At 44.1% G+C, this 16,780-nt stretch overlaps 1 protein-coding gene across 1 annotated transcript in view; it reads left to right on the plus strand.

Annotated features, from left to right (window-relative positions):
- The window catches only part of sspo (SCO-spondin), a 136,312-nt gene that overhangs the window by 50,071 nt on the left and 69,461 nt on the right, over positions 1-16,780 (plus strand). Inside the window, exons 56-61 of the mRNA XM_034109166.2 lie at positions 134-310; positions 490-660; positions 778-852; positions 970-1,125; positions 1,326-1,484; positions 1,578-1,742. Of these exons, the coding sequence (XP_033965057.1) occupies positions 134-310; positions 490-660; positions 778-852; positions 970-1,125; positions 1,326-1,484; positions 1,578-1,742 (903 nt within the window). The remainder of the gene's footprint in view (positions 1-133; positions 311-489; positions 661-777; positions 853-969; positions 1,126-1,325; positions 1,485-1,577; positions 1,743-16,780) is intronic.

The raw sequence follows: 16,780 nt of genomic DNA on the forward strand, positions 1-16,780 counted from the left end.
ATGATAAAAATCAGAATTTTCAGAATTTCTTCTTGTTTACTAGCTTATAAGTGAGTTATTTGTTTTAGAGAAATATGGCTGGCCCTACTTTACATCCGTTAACATGATACACCCTCTCCTCCTGTTATTTTAGATGAGCTGGTGACCCCCAGTAGGGTGACCACATCCCCCTCTGGTGGTGGGAGAGTGACGGTGCTGCGCTGTAAGCCAGGCCTGTTTGCCTGCCAGCACATTGAAGAGTGCGTCCCTGTCTCTGTGCTCTGCGATGGTAGACCGGACTGCAAAGACAGCTCTGACGAGATCAACTGTGGTGAGACCTGAGCGATGTTTGGTCATGTCAATTTGTAATCTTCTTTTCAATCCTCACCACATTTGAGTTGCATTACTTTTGATTGAAAGCACTTTATCTTGCAGTTGAGTCAAGAAATACACACTATCATTTGGACTATTTTCCTTATCAATGTATGTTTTTGTATTTCTCTTCCTCAGGCACGGCTCCAACCAAAGGCTCTCCAGGGTTGCAAAACCAGACCAGCTCCTCAGGGGGACCAGGTTTCCATGGTGACAGTACAACAGGTGCCCCAGGCCTCCATACCACCAGGTCCCAAGGTGGCATTCCTGGTGTTGAAAGCCCTGGGGTGACAACAACTCCAAGTACAGGTACAATCAATGGTTGTTAAAGTCTGCTTTTCTCTGATTGCCGTTGGGTTTTAACCCCCCTTTTATGTGTGCCTGTTGCAAGTGATGTTTGATTATTCAAAACATTCATCTTCCCAGGGGTCACGACAGGTCACCCTGGACTGCATCTCACCACAAGCTCTTCTGGAAAACCTGGGTTGCAAACCACAACAAGTGAGATAAAAATAGCCTTTTTTTTGTTATCCATAATCCAGGCAGGACCCATTGATTAACACTTGTACAGAAGAGACACAAATTGACATGTAAGACATATTTTATTTTCATTTACAGCCTCATGGAACGCTACAACCCCCGATGATGATGGTAAACCCAGGGTGCTTTGCGTTGAAGGCCAGTTTGTGTGCCGGTCCTTTGGCTGTGTCGACTCGGCACAGGTGTGTGACGGCAGACAGGACTGTTTGGACGGGTCGGATGAAGAACGCTGTGGTATGCATCAACAAACTGGAAGATTAGTGAAAGCACAGACAAATATGTAAAATAGCTGTTATTGATCTTATTTAAAATGCATTCATGTTTATTTTTAATGATGAACTTCACAGAAATTCAAAATATAAAAGAAAAAAATACCTGATGTATAGTTGCTGGAAAGACTGTGTGTTAAAATTGTTATTTTATTGTATTATCAGGCACAACAGCCAGACCTGCAGTGACCACACGGGCCCCCCAAGTGCCGAGCCCCTGCTCACACAAACAATTCTCTTGCAAGAGTGGGGAATGTGTTCACCTGGACCGCAGATGTGACCTGCAGAAGGACTGTGTGGATGGATCAGATGAGAAAGACTGTGGTAAAATAGAAGGACACTGTAAAAGTGGTAATAAGACAAAACAGAAGAGGGATATACTGATATTTTTGCCACATGTTTTCCTCTCCTGTATAGTGGACTGCATCATGTCCCCGTGGACAGCATGGAGTGTGTGCAGTGTGTCCTGTGGTCTGGGCTCCTTGTTCAGGCAGAGGGACATTCTGAGGGAGGCTCTGCCAGGAGGGACCTGTGGTGGAGCTCAGTTTGATGGTCGAGCCTGTTTCCCTCGAGCATGTCCAGGTCTGTTCCCTGAATCTGATGTCAAACAAGACGCTTCTTTCATATAACACCAGTTTCAAGTTTCAAAGGCCTTATTGTCATTAGCATATTAGCTACAGTGTAGATATGGCAATGAAACACGTAGGTCACAGGCTCCTCCAACACTGCAACATATATATACGACATAGATAGAACAGATAAAATAGAGAATGTTTGGAGATGTGCAAGTAAATACAAATACAATATAAATAGTGCAAGAAGAGTCTATATACAAGTAAATGGAAGGATTTATTAGATAAATAATTGGCAAAATGCAATCAGATGAATGTTTATGGATGTTCTTTAAAATGTTCAGGTGTTCAATAGCCTTATGGCCTGTGGTATAAATCTGTCCCTGAGTCTGGTGGTTTTGAGACCTGATACTGCGGCACCAGGTTTCTGATGTCATTGTTCTTCTCCTCTTGTAGTTGATGGTCACTGGGCAGAGTGGAGCGAGTGGTCCGAGTGTGATGCTCAGTGTGGAGGGGGTGTCAGGCAGAGGAACAGAAGCTGCTCCGATCCTCCTCCGAAGAACGGTGGGCGGGACTGTGGGGGCATGACCCTGCAGAGCCAGAGCTGCAACAGCCAGCCCTGCACCAAAAGACATCGGAACACAGACAGGTGGGCAGACTGTCAAACACTAAACTCTGCCGGTGTTTGATTTATATCCAATTCTAATTACATTCACATTCATTCATGAGCGAAGTCTTAAAACAGGTTTCATATCCTAGTTCTGGGAATTGAAAAGAAAAGTGTTTTGAAGGTCAAAGATGGGTTCGGGTGACAGTAAAACAGGGAAAAATATGTCGCAAAATGAATGAAAGAGAAGGATGAAAGGAATGTACAAAGGTTAGAAAAGTGTCAAAAGAACTATAATTTCACAGGAAGACTAGGGGTAGAGGAATGGGAGAATTTTGGTTAGGGATATTACCAAATATCTGGAACAAACTAGAAACATGCAGGTCTACTGCAACTCTCACTACTTTTAAATCCAGGCTGAAGGCTTTTATTTTTGCCGCTGTTTTTAATTGAACTATTCATATCTTACACTGCACTGTAACTTTTATTCATGTATCCGTGTTCATGTTTTATTATCTTTGCTTTTTAATGTTTCTAATGTGTGTTTTTGTAAAGCACTTTGAATTGCCTTGTGCTATACAAATAAACTTGCCTTGCCTTACATCTGCTTCCTGTTTGTTCAGGCTGTGTGGAGGGGATGGTGCTGGTGACAGAGGCTGACTGCCAGGCTGGACGGGTGGAGCCCTGTCCTCCTACCTGCTCACATCTCAGCTCGTCCAGCAACTGCACTGCAGCATGTGTACCTGGTAAGACACACTGGAGGGGGGTACGGTGTCATTTTGTAATCAATTGGTCTAGAGTAATGTCATCATTTTCTACTATAATCATGTAGGGTCATTTTGATTACATTTCTAAGACCCAGTGTCACAGTGAATGAATAATTTAGAGAATTTGGATTGGATTTTAAATTATTTACACTAGATAAATATGGCATTTGATTTGGAAGTGCCATGCACAAATTAATAATGGTCTCTTACACTGAAATGCTAGTCTAGTCAACATTCATTAATTTTACAAATTGAGAGACATAACAATGACTTGAAAACATTTCAAGATTAAAAGTAATTTTGGAGACATGCATTTAGTTGTGGTTGGTTAATGTTGCCAGTAATCAGGTCTGTTACTTTTCAAATTAAGTTTTCAAAATGAGCACTATACAATTCACTAGAAACTCTATATAATCTAGTAGGAATACATCAAATAATCTGTTGTCCAATGTCACTAATTGATGGCTATTGATCATTATTTCCATATCTTGATAAGGGTATTTAAAATGCACAAACCTGTGCTGAAGCTTGTGGAATGATAATAGTTAACGAAGGCTAGTTCAGTGGTAGCTGAAATGCTAATTAAGACATCAAATCTTTATTTTCCAGGGTGTCGCTGTCCTAATGATCGGTACCTTCAGGGTGGGCGTTGTGTGAATTCCAGCCAATGTGTGTGTCTGTGGCATGGTCACAACACTCCAGCCAGGACAGACCGTCAACAGGGACCAGTGCACCACATGGTGAGGGACAAAGATATATTTATTTTTGCTTTCCACTCTGAAAGCACGCCTTGTTTGGCCTAATTGATGCTATTTCTAAAATGCTTATTAGAATCTAAATCTTTCAGAACAGTTGCTATTTAAATAGCAATATCTCAGATCATTTGACTGCTGGATTTTTGTTCCATCAGCGTGTGCATAGACGGACAAGTAACCTGTGACAGTTCCCTCTGTGTGGCGGCCTGTCATTGGTCAACCTGGTCGTCGTGGTCACCGTGTGATGTAAACCTGTGGTCTGGGACTCCAGCAACGCTACAGGTGAGCCTGTTTCATTTTACACATTTATGAAGCATCTTACTCATAAAGCTATCAAAGCTCATTCCTGCCTCATTGCACTCTCCACTAGACTTCTTTTAACATAACTGTGATGATATTGAATTTTTATCAATAATTCCGTTGCTTTTTCAATTACATTTTTCAATTGTTGGTTTGTATATATTTATTTTATCCTGATGTGCCATTATTTCACTGAATCATTTACTGTGTGTAATTTCCCTACAGGTTTTGTTTAAGTTAATGCACTATCAATTAGTTAGGGACGGATGCTTTTCTACGGACTCACACACCACTTATGAAATCTGTATCGGGTTCGGGAGTCTTTATGCTTTGTCTGTTCTCCTCAGGTCTCCAGTGAACCCAGCTGGAGCAGTCAGAGTCGAACCGTGTCCCGGAGACTCCTCTGAGGTCCGCCGCTGCTCCCCCCCCCTGCCGCCCTGGTATGTAAACTAACTCACACCCCATGTACTGCACTGTACTGTACTGCATATGTTGTTTTTTAGGGATTTATTCTTAACAGATGCCTTTTAAGGCATTTTACATTTGTTACATTAGATCTATAACGCAACAAATCCTTTAAATGTGGGACTTAAGTGCTGTATTGGATCTTGCGCTTAACAAAATATATACAATGTGTCCAAAAAATGAATTATCCTACATTTGCAATACCTTATGGGCTTCTCTCCACTAACTGTTGATGCATTGTATCGGGCTTTACAGTATAATAAAGCCAGTTTAATAAGAAAGGTTAGACTTTCACTTAATGAAAAATAACAGTTCAGCCTTCAAATAATAAAATGCAAGTCTCATGGTAGTATCCTAGTTCTGTAAATGCCTTGCATATATACTGTAATGACTTTATCCTCCTCTTGTGCAGTGTTACCAGATGGAGTCTGGAGTAAATGGACCAGCTGGTCAGAGTGCAGTAAGACATGTTTCAACCATGTAGATGATGTCGGAATCAGACGGCGATACCGCAGCTGCAACCACACACTCACACACTTCAACAATACACACGCTGACTCTGCCTGCGATGGAGACAGCGAGGAGCCAGAGCCTTGTAACACTGTACACTGTCCAGGTACGAAAGATGTTCATCTTCATTCCCATAATTTAAGGTTAGAAAGAAAAGCTGATTTGTTATTATTTACTTCCAGTGAACGGCGGCTGGTCAGCATGGGCATTGTGGTCTCAGTGTTCATCAGAGTGTGACTCTGGCGTCCAAACGAGACAGAGATCCTGCAGTTCACCCTCGCCACAGCATGGGGGCAGCAGCTGCCCGGGGCCACACATTCAGACAGGAGACTGCAACTCACACCCCTGCTCAGGTACTGCATTGTGTGATCGTTGACATCCACCTGGATCCATCATCTTCTTCTTATATATAGACACATACATTCTTCAAGCATTTGGACTATCTTTGTTGTAAATGTATTATCTTTTTAGATAGATAGATAGAGATAGATAGGTAGATAGATAGATAGATAGATAGATAGATAGATATATAGATATATAGATAGATACTTTATTGATCCCAATTTGGGAAATTCTTTCGTCACAGAAGCAGAAGTGTGTTCAGACTTTATAATACAATACTTTAAATACTTAAAATAATCGTAAAAGAGAATTAACAATTATAAATAAAATGAAAACTATGATATCAAATATAAACAATATAAACAAAACTATGTAAAATATTCTGGATAATGAAAATAAAAATTCAAAAATACAACAGGATCCAAAATACTACAGGTAAGAAAGGAGAAACTCGAACTGTAGCAGTGAGTTCTCTGCCGGCCAGAGGTGAGGTTTTTATACGTTTTTAATTTACAAACGACATCTATTCGGTGGTGGTTTGTTACTGGACTTCTGTACTAGTCATGGATTGGCCATAACAAACACTATAAGGATGCTCATAAGTGTACGTGGTACCAGAGCACCCTAAGCAGAAGGTCCATGATCGATTTCGTTATCGTATCATCGGACCTGAGGCCGTATATTTTGGACACTCGGGTAAAGAGAGGGCGGAGTTGTCAACTGATCACCATCTGGTGGTGAGTTGGGTCGAGCGGCGGGGGAAGCCTCTGGATAGACCTGGTAAGCCCAAACGTGTAGTTCGGGTGAACTGGGAACGTCTGGAGGAGGCCCAAGTTCAGGAGGCCTTCAACTCACACCTCCGGCAGAGCTTTTCGGGCATTCCTGTGGAGGTTGGGGACATTGAACCAGAGTGGTCGGTGTTCAAAGCCTCTATTGCCGAAGCCGCGGCGGGGAGCTGTGGTCTCAAGGTCCTAGGTGCCTCAAGGGGCGGTAACCCTCGAAATTCCTGGTGGACACCGGTGGTCAGGGAAGCCGTCCGACTGAAGAAGGAGGCCTTCAGGGATTTGCTATCCCGGGGGACTCCCGAGGCAGTTGCAAGGTACCGACTGGCCCGAAGGGCAGCAGCCTCATCCGTGGCCGAGGCAAAGCATCGGGTGTGGGAGAAGTTCGGAGAAGACATGGAGAAGGACTTTCGGGCAGCACCAAAGTTGTTCTGGAATACTGTCCGACACCTCAGGAGGGGGAAGCAGGGAACCATCCAAGCTGTGTACAGTAAGGATGGGACGTTGTTGACTTCAACTGATGGAGTGTTAGGGCGTTGGAAGGAACACTTTGAGGAACTCCTGAACCCGACAACTCCGCCCTCTATGTTAGAGGCAGAGCTGGAGTATGACGGGGGATCAACACCAATCTCCCGCGGGGAGGTCACTGAGGTCGTCAAACAACTCCACAGTGGCAAAGCCCCGGGGGTGGATGAGATCCTTCCGGAAATGCTGAAGGCTCTGGGTGTTGAGGGACTGTCATGGTTGACACGTCTCATCAACCTTGCGTGGAAGTCGGAAACAGTACCGAAGGAGTGGCAGACCGGGGTGGTGGTTCCCCTTTTTAAAAAGGGGGATCAGAGGGTGTGTGCCAATTACAGAGGCATCACACTACTCAGCCTCCCCGGGAAAGTTTACTCCAAGGTACTCGAAAGGAGGGTCAGGCCGATTGTCGAACCTCAGATTGAGGAGGAACAATGCGGATTCCGTCCTGGTCGTGGAACGACGGATCAGCTTTTTACTCTCGCAAGGATCCTGGAGGGGGCCTGGGAGTACGCTTATCCGGTCTACATGTGTTTTGTAGACTTGGAGAAGGCGTATGACCGAGTTCCCAGGGAGTTACTGTGGGAAGTGCTGCGGGAGTATGGGGTGAGGGGGTCTCTACTCAGGGCCATCCAATCTCTGTACTCCCAAAGCGAGAGCTGTGTCCGGGTCCTCGGCAGTAAGTCGGACCCATTTCCGGTGAGGGTTGGCCTCCGCCAGGGCTGCGCTTTGTCACCAATCCTGTTTGTAATATACATGGATCGGATTTCGAGGCGTAGTCGTGGGGGAGGGGGTCTGCAGTTCGGTGGACTAAGGATGATGTGGTTCTAATGGCTTCATCGGTCTGCGACCTTCAGCACTCACTGGATCGGTTCGCAACCGAGTGTGAAGCGGCTGGGATGAGGATCAGCAGCTCCAAATCTGAGGCCATGGTTCTCAGCAGGAAACCGATGGACTGTCCACTCCAAGTAGGGAATGAGTCCTTACCCCAAGTGAAGGAGTTCAAGTATCTCGGGGTCTTGTTCTCGAGTGAGGGAACAATGGAGCGTGAGATGGGCCGGAGAATCGGAGCAGCGGGAGCGGTACTGCAGTCGCTTTACCGCAACGTTGTGACGAAAAGGGAGCTGAGCCAGAAGGCAAAGCTCTCTGTCTTCCGGGCCATTTTCGTTCCTACCCTCACCTATGGTCATGAAGGATGGGTCATGACCGAAAGAACGAGATCGCGGATACAAGCGACGGAGATGGGTTTTCTCCGCAGGGTGGCTGGTGTCTCCCTTAGGGATAAGGTGAGAAGTTCGGTCATCAGGGAGGGACTCGGAGTTGAGCCGCTCCTCCTTCGCGTCGAAAGGAGCCAGTTGAGGTGGTTCGGGCACCTAGTTAGGATGCAACCTGGGCACCTCCCTTGGGAGATGTTCCAGGCACGTCCAGCTGGGAAGAGACCAAGGGGTAGACCTAGGACCAGGTGGAGGGATTATATCTCTTCGCTGGCCTGGGAGCGCCTTGGGATCCCCCAGTCAGAGCTGGTTGATGTCGCCAGGGAAAAGAAAGTTTGGGGATCTCTGCTGGAACTGCTACCCCCCGACCCGACCACGGATAAGCGGGAGAAGATGGATGGATCTATTGCACGTCTGTCTCTCCTGGGAGAGGGATCCCTCCTCTGTTGCTCTCCCTGAAATGTCTTCCATTTTTCCCCATTGTTTTGAAGTTTTTCCTAAACACCTGTATATGCCTGTTTAATATATTCAGTCTTTACTTCCACTCCACTCCTCACAGGTGTGTGTCCAGAGGGCATGGTGAACATGACGTCGGCAGAATGTGAGGCTCACGGCGGTGCGTGTCCACGGGTGTGTTTGGACATGACCCCCAGAGGTGGAGTGTGCCACCGCCTGTTACGACGGCTGCTACTGCGCCCCGGGCTTCTACCTGCTCAACGGCAGCTGTGTGCCCCTAGCCCACTGCCCCTGCTACCACCAGGGGGGGACATACCCAGCCGGGACCACCCTGCCTGTAGATGCCTGCAATAACTGGTACTGTTGGCCTTACCTTATAATTTTCTTCTATAATCATTTAGATTGAGGGTCATTATGGGACACCGTGTCACAGTGAATGAATAATTAAGAGGATTTGGATTGGGTTTTCCTTTTCTTAATACTATATGGCATTTGATTTTGAAGTGCCATGCAAAACGTATTAATGCTCTCTTACACTGAAATGCTAGTCTAGTGTACATTCAAAATTCATTAATTTCACATAATGAATTTGCCTCGAAATAATAATAGTGCCCTGAATTTGAGACAGATGTTTGCAATAACTGGTACTGTTGGCCAAAACTAATCTTCGTGTAAAATAAACAATTTAACACTTTTATCTACAAATTAATTATCAAATTGTGCCCGAGAGTTAAACATAATATTGTTTTCAGTTGGAATCGACTGTCATTTCTTAACTTAGACATCACTCGTCCTGTTCTTGTGTGTCTCAAACAGTACCTGCACGAATGGGGAAATGGTGTGCGGAGCAGCTTCCTGTCCTGGTGAGTGATTGTTTATTCATGAAGTGCAGGTTTAAATGTACCTTTACTCTTCTCTCTTGCTCTCTTTAAGTTTTTTTTCTCACTCGTGTCTCATTTTCTGTCTTTTATCCTCCTGTGTATCTCAGTGGACTGTGGCTGGAGAGACTGGACCCAGTGGAGCGCTTGCAGTCGAACATGTGATGTCGGGGTGAGAAGGCGTTACCGTTCGGGAACCAATCCTCCTGCAGCTTTCGGGGGTCGTCCTTGCAGAGGAGACAGAGTCGGAATTGATACCTGCAGCCTTGAACCATGCTTCGGTGAGTAGAAGAACTTTGTTGCAAATGTTATTGTATACATAATCCATGGTTTGGAAATTACTTTAAGATAAAAAGCACAGTGAAAAATTAATCAAATATAGTTGTGATGTGTCTGAAGGTGTGAAGGAGCCATGGAGTGCGTGGTCGACGTGCTCGGTGACGTGTGGAGGAGGGTACAGGGCCCGGACCCGCGGGCCTATCCGGATCCACGGCACCTCTCAGCAGTTCAGCGCATGTAACCTGCAGGCCTGTGGTACAGCAAGTCCTACACTCTCATAAATATGGTCATATTTAATATCAGAAATATATACATTTGTACAATAAGACAGCTACATGTAGTATACAATCTCTGTTATTTTGTATTGCACGAAATCAAAATGTTGCAAGAGTAAACAAGAAGAAGAAGATGGACCTTTATTTATCCCCAGTTTTGCCCTCTGTTTTTTGGATGCATGCACATGCTTCTTATAATACTTATAGTACATACAAATACACACAGTTGTGTTTTTGTGCACACATGCACATACAGATACAAATACACACAGTTATATATTCACATGCACATGCATTGAGAGGTCCAGAACGGAGAGACAGCCAGTCTAGCCGGTGCCAGGAGAAGTTGGGGGTTAGGTGTCCTCTCCAGTACCAGTCCACACTCCGTATTGTTTTGGTCCGACCACTGCCGCCCATAACAATAAGAAGAAACATTTATGACAAATGTATAGAGAAAGATGGAAAACTCCTACAAAAAAGATAGGAGGTTTAATTCTAGGATATCAAATCCTAGCATGTAAAATGAAAAAAATCGTGATGATGATGATTATTAGTTTTTGATAACACTGAGAATGTTTGAATTGCTCTCTGCTTGGACTGTGTGTTGCTGTCTCAGGAGAGGGCGGGGTGTGTCCTCCAGGCCAGCAGTGGAAGCAGTGTGTGAAGGGAGCAGTGTCTTGTACAGACCTCACAATGGACCTCGGCAGGAACTGCACACCAGGCTGCCAGTGTCCACACGGCACTGTCCAACAGGTGGGTGGGGGGGGGGATTACCACAGACACATGTGCACAAACAAATGCACAGTAATCAGGGTCTTACTGTTCTTGGTCTGACATATTTACAGGATGGTGTGTGTGTTCGGGAGTCTAAATGTCGCTGTGACTTGGATGGAGAACAGTACAATCCAGGAGAAACTGTGCCATCAGACTGCAACAACTGGTACGGAAACTTAAATCATGAATTGCCCTTTGAGCCATAATGAGGAAAATGCCACCAGCATGTGCTTCCTTTCATTGGAATATGAAAGGAGGCCTTGAATATAGAGAAACATCTAAATAACGATTTCACTTGTGCGTTTTTATTTCAGTACTTGTGAAGCAGGGAGGCTGGTAAACTGCTCTCAAGTCAGATGCAATGGTAGGCAAAACGCTTTGAATGTGTCTTCAATACAGACACTGTTTCTGTGCTTTCTTTTCATAGCTATACAAATTATTGTTACAATAGGTATTTTTTTCCCATTGTTTGAATAACAGTAACGGTTGTTTCTATGCCAATATCGTTCATTGTACAGTGACTACTAAGACTTAACTTTTCAAACTTGATAAATAATAGTCAAAATAGACGATATGAAACCCCATACTAAGTGAAAATGAAGCTGTAGTGATGCAAAACAACATTCACTATGATTGACTTGCAATTCTTCCTCTTTTACCTCATTGATCCACGCTGTATTTTAGTATTTCTATCTCTCCAGTGGATGGTCAGTGGTCATCCTGGACCCCCTGGGGTCGGTGTTCGGTGTCGTGCGGAGCAGGTCTTCAGTCTCGCTACCGCTTCTGTTCCAGCCCCCAGCGCTCGGGCAGTGGTCTGCCATGTCTGGGTCCTCACAGAGAGGACCAAGTCTGCCTCGCTGCTCCATGTGACCGTCAGTTTGTTTCTGGGTTTTTCCTGTATTTCCTTGCAATTGAAAATAGACAGTGAAAAAGTTGTCTCCCTGAGAACAAGGTTTCCAATATCATGGAAAATAAACAAGGAATATGAGAGATTACTTGTCTAGAACTTGCTGCTGTTGGACAGGTTCTTCTTTTACAGCTCATATGGGAGTGTGTTTGTTGCTTTCAGAAGCCATATGAATACAGTAGGGTGCCGATAATGGGTCGCTTGATTTATAGCAGAGTCTCCACAAACGATGCAGCAGTGCATTTGTTGGAGAGAGAAGATGGATGCAGTCAGAGCAGACAGGTGTTGGCTGGGAAGCAGTACAGTTGTCTAGTGGTAGTAAATGTACAGTATATCCCAGAAGTTAGCATTAACTTCAGCCCTGGAGGAAATCGAAGTCTCCCCTGTGTTTCCAGAACACAGGGGAGCAGGAACAGTTAATTCAGGGTTTATGTTTCCCAGTTGCACACTCACTACAGAAAAAAACAAAACAAGCCGCCTCCTACATAAATTAACTGCCAAAACCATTTTTTGTTCCATTAAGTTGGATTGTGTTCAGACAATTTACACATTTGTGCATTTGTACACTTAAACATATACACATGCACGTGCATTTGTATACTTAAAGCAGTGTGAGCAAACTTGATTTGTTCAGGCAATAGTTGTGTGATAGGAACATTTAAATGTTATATATCAATATACAATATTAGTATATTATAGAGATCAACTGGTCATATTTTTATAGTTCATTCTGGAAAATAAAAGCGCATATGATCTACAAATCATACAGATTACATTCAGATTTGACTTGAATTAAAGCAATTTAAATTACAAAAAGTCTCTTTGTACTTTCATGATTTAATTTTTTATATTGAGACTGAAATTAAACAAAAATATAAACCAAGGTTATAATTTTGTTGTACAGTGTCAAAGTAAAAATAACTTGTCGGACAGATGACTTTATTTTTGTTCTTACTGCCTTGTAAACCGCTTGTGTATTGGACAGATGCATTCTATACTCCAAATAACTGTCACTTCCTTGATGATTCACCTATTTTCAGGTCCTAAATATGAACAGATAAAGTATTATTTACTAATCTTTATTATTGTGAAGTTGTTTTAGTTTTTCACCCCTTCATCATGATGTGTTCCTTCTTACCAGGGGATGGGGGTGGGGTCGGTGGAGTAACTGGACGGATTGTACCAAGTCATGCGGTGGAGGGGTTCAAAGCCGTAGGAGAGAGTGTGACAGTCCCCGTCCTGAGGGGGAGGGGAACTACTGCGAGGGACTGGGGTCTGAAGTCATAGCCTGTAACACTAACCACTGTCCAGGTATGTTTACAGAGTGTGTGCAGTATTGGTTTTGTTCACAATACAGCCAATACTTAGTCAGTGTTTTAAAAATATGTCATTTTGTGTATGTTTCCAGTGGCGCCATGCTCTAAGGTCCCAGGCACAGCGTTCAGTAGCTGTGGCCCCTCCTGCCCTCGCTCCTGTGATGACCTGGCTGTGAGTATATACTAATCCTGACTCTAGCTGACTCATTACCACTGGTTAAACATCAAGTCATGTATACAAATGAAGAAATCTGGTCATAATAAGGTCATTTTCTGTCTCCCTCAGCACTGTGAGTGGCAATGTGAGCCTGGGTGCTACTGTACAGAGGGAAAGATCCTGTCTGCTAACGGTACAGTGTGTGTGGAGCGGGAAGACTGTCCCTGCATAGACCTCAGCACTGGACACAGGCTGGAACCAGGGGAGACCACTGAAGCCTCTGATGGGTGTAACAACTGGTCAGAATAATACACAGAGAAGAACCACACACTATGAATGAAGAACACATTTATATTTGACATAGATTCATCCAGAACGAAGGGATAGTCAAATATTTATGTTGACATTTTAACTTGTTTCAGCACTTGTCAGGGTGGTCGGCTCAACTGCACCAGATACCTCTGTCCAGGTGAGTAAGACCAATACAGAAAACAGTAAATTAGGAGGAATAAACTGTCTCTATTTCTGAATAAAAGAAAAATCTAAATGGGAAAGGGATTTCAAGGGAAGGCCATAAATGTAGATTTTGCATCTCTGTGTGTTCCCAGTGTCAGGCGGCTGGTGTGAGTGGTCAGAGTGGACTCCGTGCTCAAGGACCTGTGGGGCGGAGTCTGTGTCCCGCTACAGGAGCTGCAGCTGTCCTGAGAACAATGCTGGAGGAGTGGTCTGCTCTGGAGAACAGGAAATACACAACGGGGTCGGAGTTCAAATCCAGAGGCAGCCATGCCCTGTCATAACCTTCTGCCCAGGTACAACTATCAGAGCCAGCCCGACCCATTAAGCAACATAAGCGGCCGCTTAGGGCCCCGCAGCCACTAAGGGCCCCCTAGAAAAGAAAAGAAAATGAAAATGAAAAAAAATTATAATCTCAGTACACCGTCGCCCTGATAAGTATGTTTAATTAATTCTGTTAATATGCCTGGATTACCTACTCTCAAAGACGTTACTTTGAATCGCGGGGGTAAGCTAAACCGTTAGGAAGTAGCTATAGCTTGCCAGATATATTAAATAAACACTTTGTCATACAATCTAAATGTAATGTTTTTAGCGTTACCTGGTGATTTCAAAGAAAGCTCTCTGGGAAAGGTTGACTTACTGTTCGACATGAAGCTAGAAGCTGCCTTACAGTACACCGTTGATCCGGAGTCCTGTCAGTTAAAGTGTTTCATAGTTAGCTTAGCTAAGCATCAACCTAGCACTGAAATATATGGATGTTATGTGACAGTATTTATGAGAAAAAGTCAGCTGAAATGGTGGCATGCCACTGCTTGTCAACAGCATGTTTGAACGTATTTGCAGCAGTAAATGTGGCTGTTTGGCCACTGACGTTGCCATAACAACACCTGCATTTAAATGTGAAACCTCTTTTTGTGACAGATTTTTGCATGAAATTATAATTCTTCAGAATGATATTCCTATTGACAGCTAATTTCTATGTGAACATTATGAGATGGACAGCCAGAGAGAATAAATGAAAAACAGTTATGAAATACTATATGACAGTAAAACAAGAGTACAGTTTAAAAGGGGAGTGATTTGTAAAATATCTGTTTACAGTTCTGTTTCATATGGGTGTTGAGAGTATCCATAGATCTCTTAATGTTGCTCTCAAAGTGCACCAGATTGATGCATTTAACTTCAATATTTAAAAATCAATCTTCCCGGGGGAGCATCCCCCCGGACCCTCCTAGAGGAGGTTAGGTCCACGGTGTTTACATGCTTATTTATACAATATGTGTGCTTATGCTAGCATCATAAGACAAAAGTTGGTTCCGTGTTGTGTGTAGTGAGAACGCGCTAGAGTGAGGGGGGCCTCCAAGCCAAAGCACGCTTAGGGCCCCCAAAAGTCTAGGGCCGGCCCTGACAACTATTATTAGTTTCTAGTAACATACGTTAATTCAAGCTAATTGATCAAATGAACGATACCTCCAAGCCAGCAGAGGGCACTACACCTCTGGTTCCAACATATCCATTCCACCTGGAGGTTAGTGTACTTTTCAAATGATCAGTTGGTCATGCAGTTTCCCAGGTAGAGATCTTTATATATACAGTCTATGGTAGAGATAGACCATTTCATATATTTTTTCTAGGACTTTTATTCAATGGTTTATTTACTTACCACTCATTGTAATATTATCTTACCTCTCCTCTCGCTGTGTTTAGATGAGTGTTGGTCTCCTCTGGGTGTTCAGACCCTCCCAGCCTCCAGTTTCAGAGCCTCGTCACAGCAGAGTGGGCACCCGCCTGAGGCAGGCCGTCTCCATTGGCGGGACCCCCATACAGACCTTCAGGTACACCAAGCTGATTTGAATCTCGGCTATTTTTGGTGATCCTCGGTTTACCTTTTGGGTCACTAGCAGCAGTACACTTTTGGTTTTGGGTGAATTGACTTGATATGTGTTAGATGAAATGCCATTAATTCTTTAATGGTCCAATAATACACCAAATCTCGCAAAAATAATGTCTGTATTGGAGGGTTTTTTACGTTAACTTCCAAGTCATTCTCTGAATAAAACTGGGAAACTAAACTGAAAGCTCTATATCAAATTTGGCAGCTACTAATATTAAAGTGCTTTCAACTAAAACAATGGATGCCAAAGGCTTTATCTAACATATAATGTTGTCAACAAACTGTATTTTGCTTTGCCAACTCTGTATTCACACACATCTTGATGAAATTAACGCTTTCAAGTCTACAACATGGGAAGTTTCCCAATCTCTACCATCCTGCTGCAACATTACTTGTAATCTGCAAAAACCTTTATCTACAGGGCTGGAGTCCAGAACCAGAGGAGTATAAGGACCTACCACAGCGGAGCCTGAGGGACACGCCAGCACCACACAGAGCCCGTACCTACAGATAGACCTGCTGAAATCATACAACATCACCGGTAAACATTCATGCGGATACCGTAGAACACCGAACACAGCAATACTGGTTTACTAAATTGCCAATTCCAACATGAGATATATACCGTATATAAACACATTTAATCTCTCCCCCTCCTGTAGGTGTGCTAACCCAGGGTGGTGGTGTATTTGGCACATTTGTCTCCAGCTTCTACCTCCAGTTTAGCCAGGACAGCAGACGGTGGTACACTTACAAAGAGGTTGTTACCGATGCCCGTCCCAGAGCCAAGGTTAGACGACAAAACCTACCAAATCCATTCTACTCTCCATCACATGCATTTAAGGCCCATTGCCATTGCTTTTACATATCTTGTAATTGATGTATTTTTTACTCTCCCTCCAGGTTTTCCATGGTAACCATGATGACCGTGGGGTGGCAGAGAGCCGGCTGGACAGGATGGTGTCGGCTCAGTTTGTCCGGTTGCTGCCACATGACTTCCAGAACGGCATCTACCTTCGCCTTGAGATCATGGGCTGTGGAGATAGTAAGGAGATAGTTTAATGCTGCTTTGCTTATGATTTTTGTCTACAAATGAGATTCCTAATTGCTCTCGTCTCCTGGCCAACAGGTAACCACTGGTCGACCACTCCCACTCCTCCCTCCCTAGTCACCCCAGCAGGTGGCTGCAGAAAAAAGGAGTTCCAGTGTAAAAACGGTCGCTGTGTGCCAGCAGGTCCACTGGGAGTGGTGTGTGATGGAGTCAATGACTGTGGGGATGGATCAGATGAGCTATACTGTGGTGAGCACGTCACAACACACCTCAGTTTCATT

This window comes from Pseudochaenichthys georgianus, chromosome 20 (genome assembly GCF_902827115.2).
Source record: "Pseudochaenichthys georgianus chromosome 20, fPseGeo1.2, whole genome shotgun sequence".
Classification (NCBI taxonomy): Eukaryota; Metazoa; Chordata; class Actinopteri; order Perciformes; family Channichthyidae; genus Pseudochaenichthys; species Pseudochaenichthys georgianus.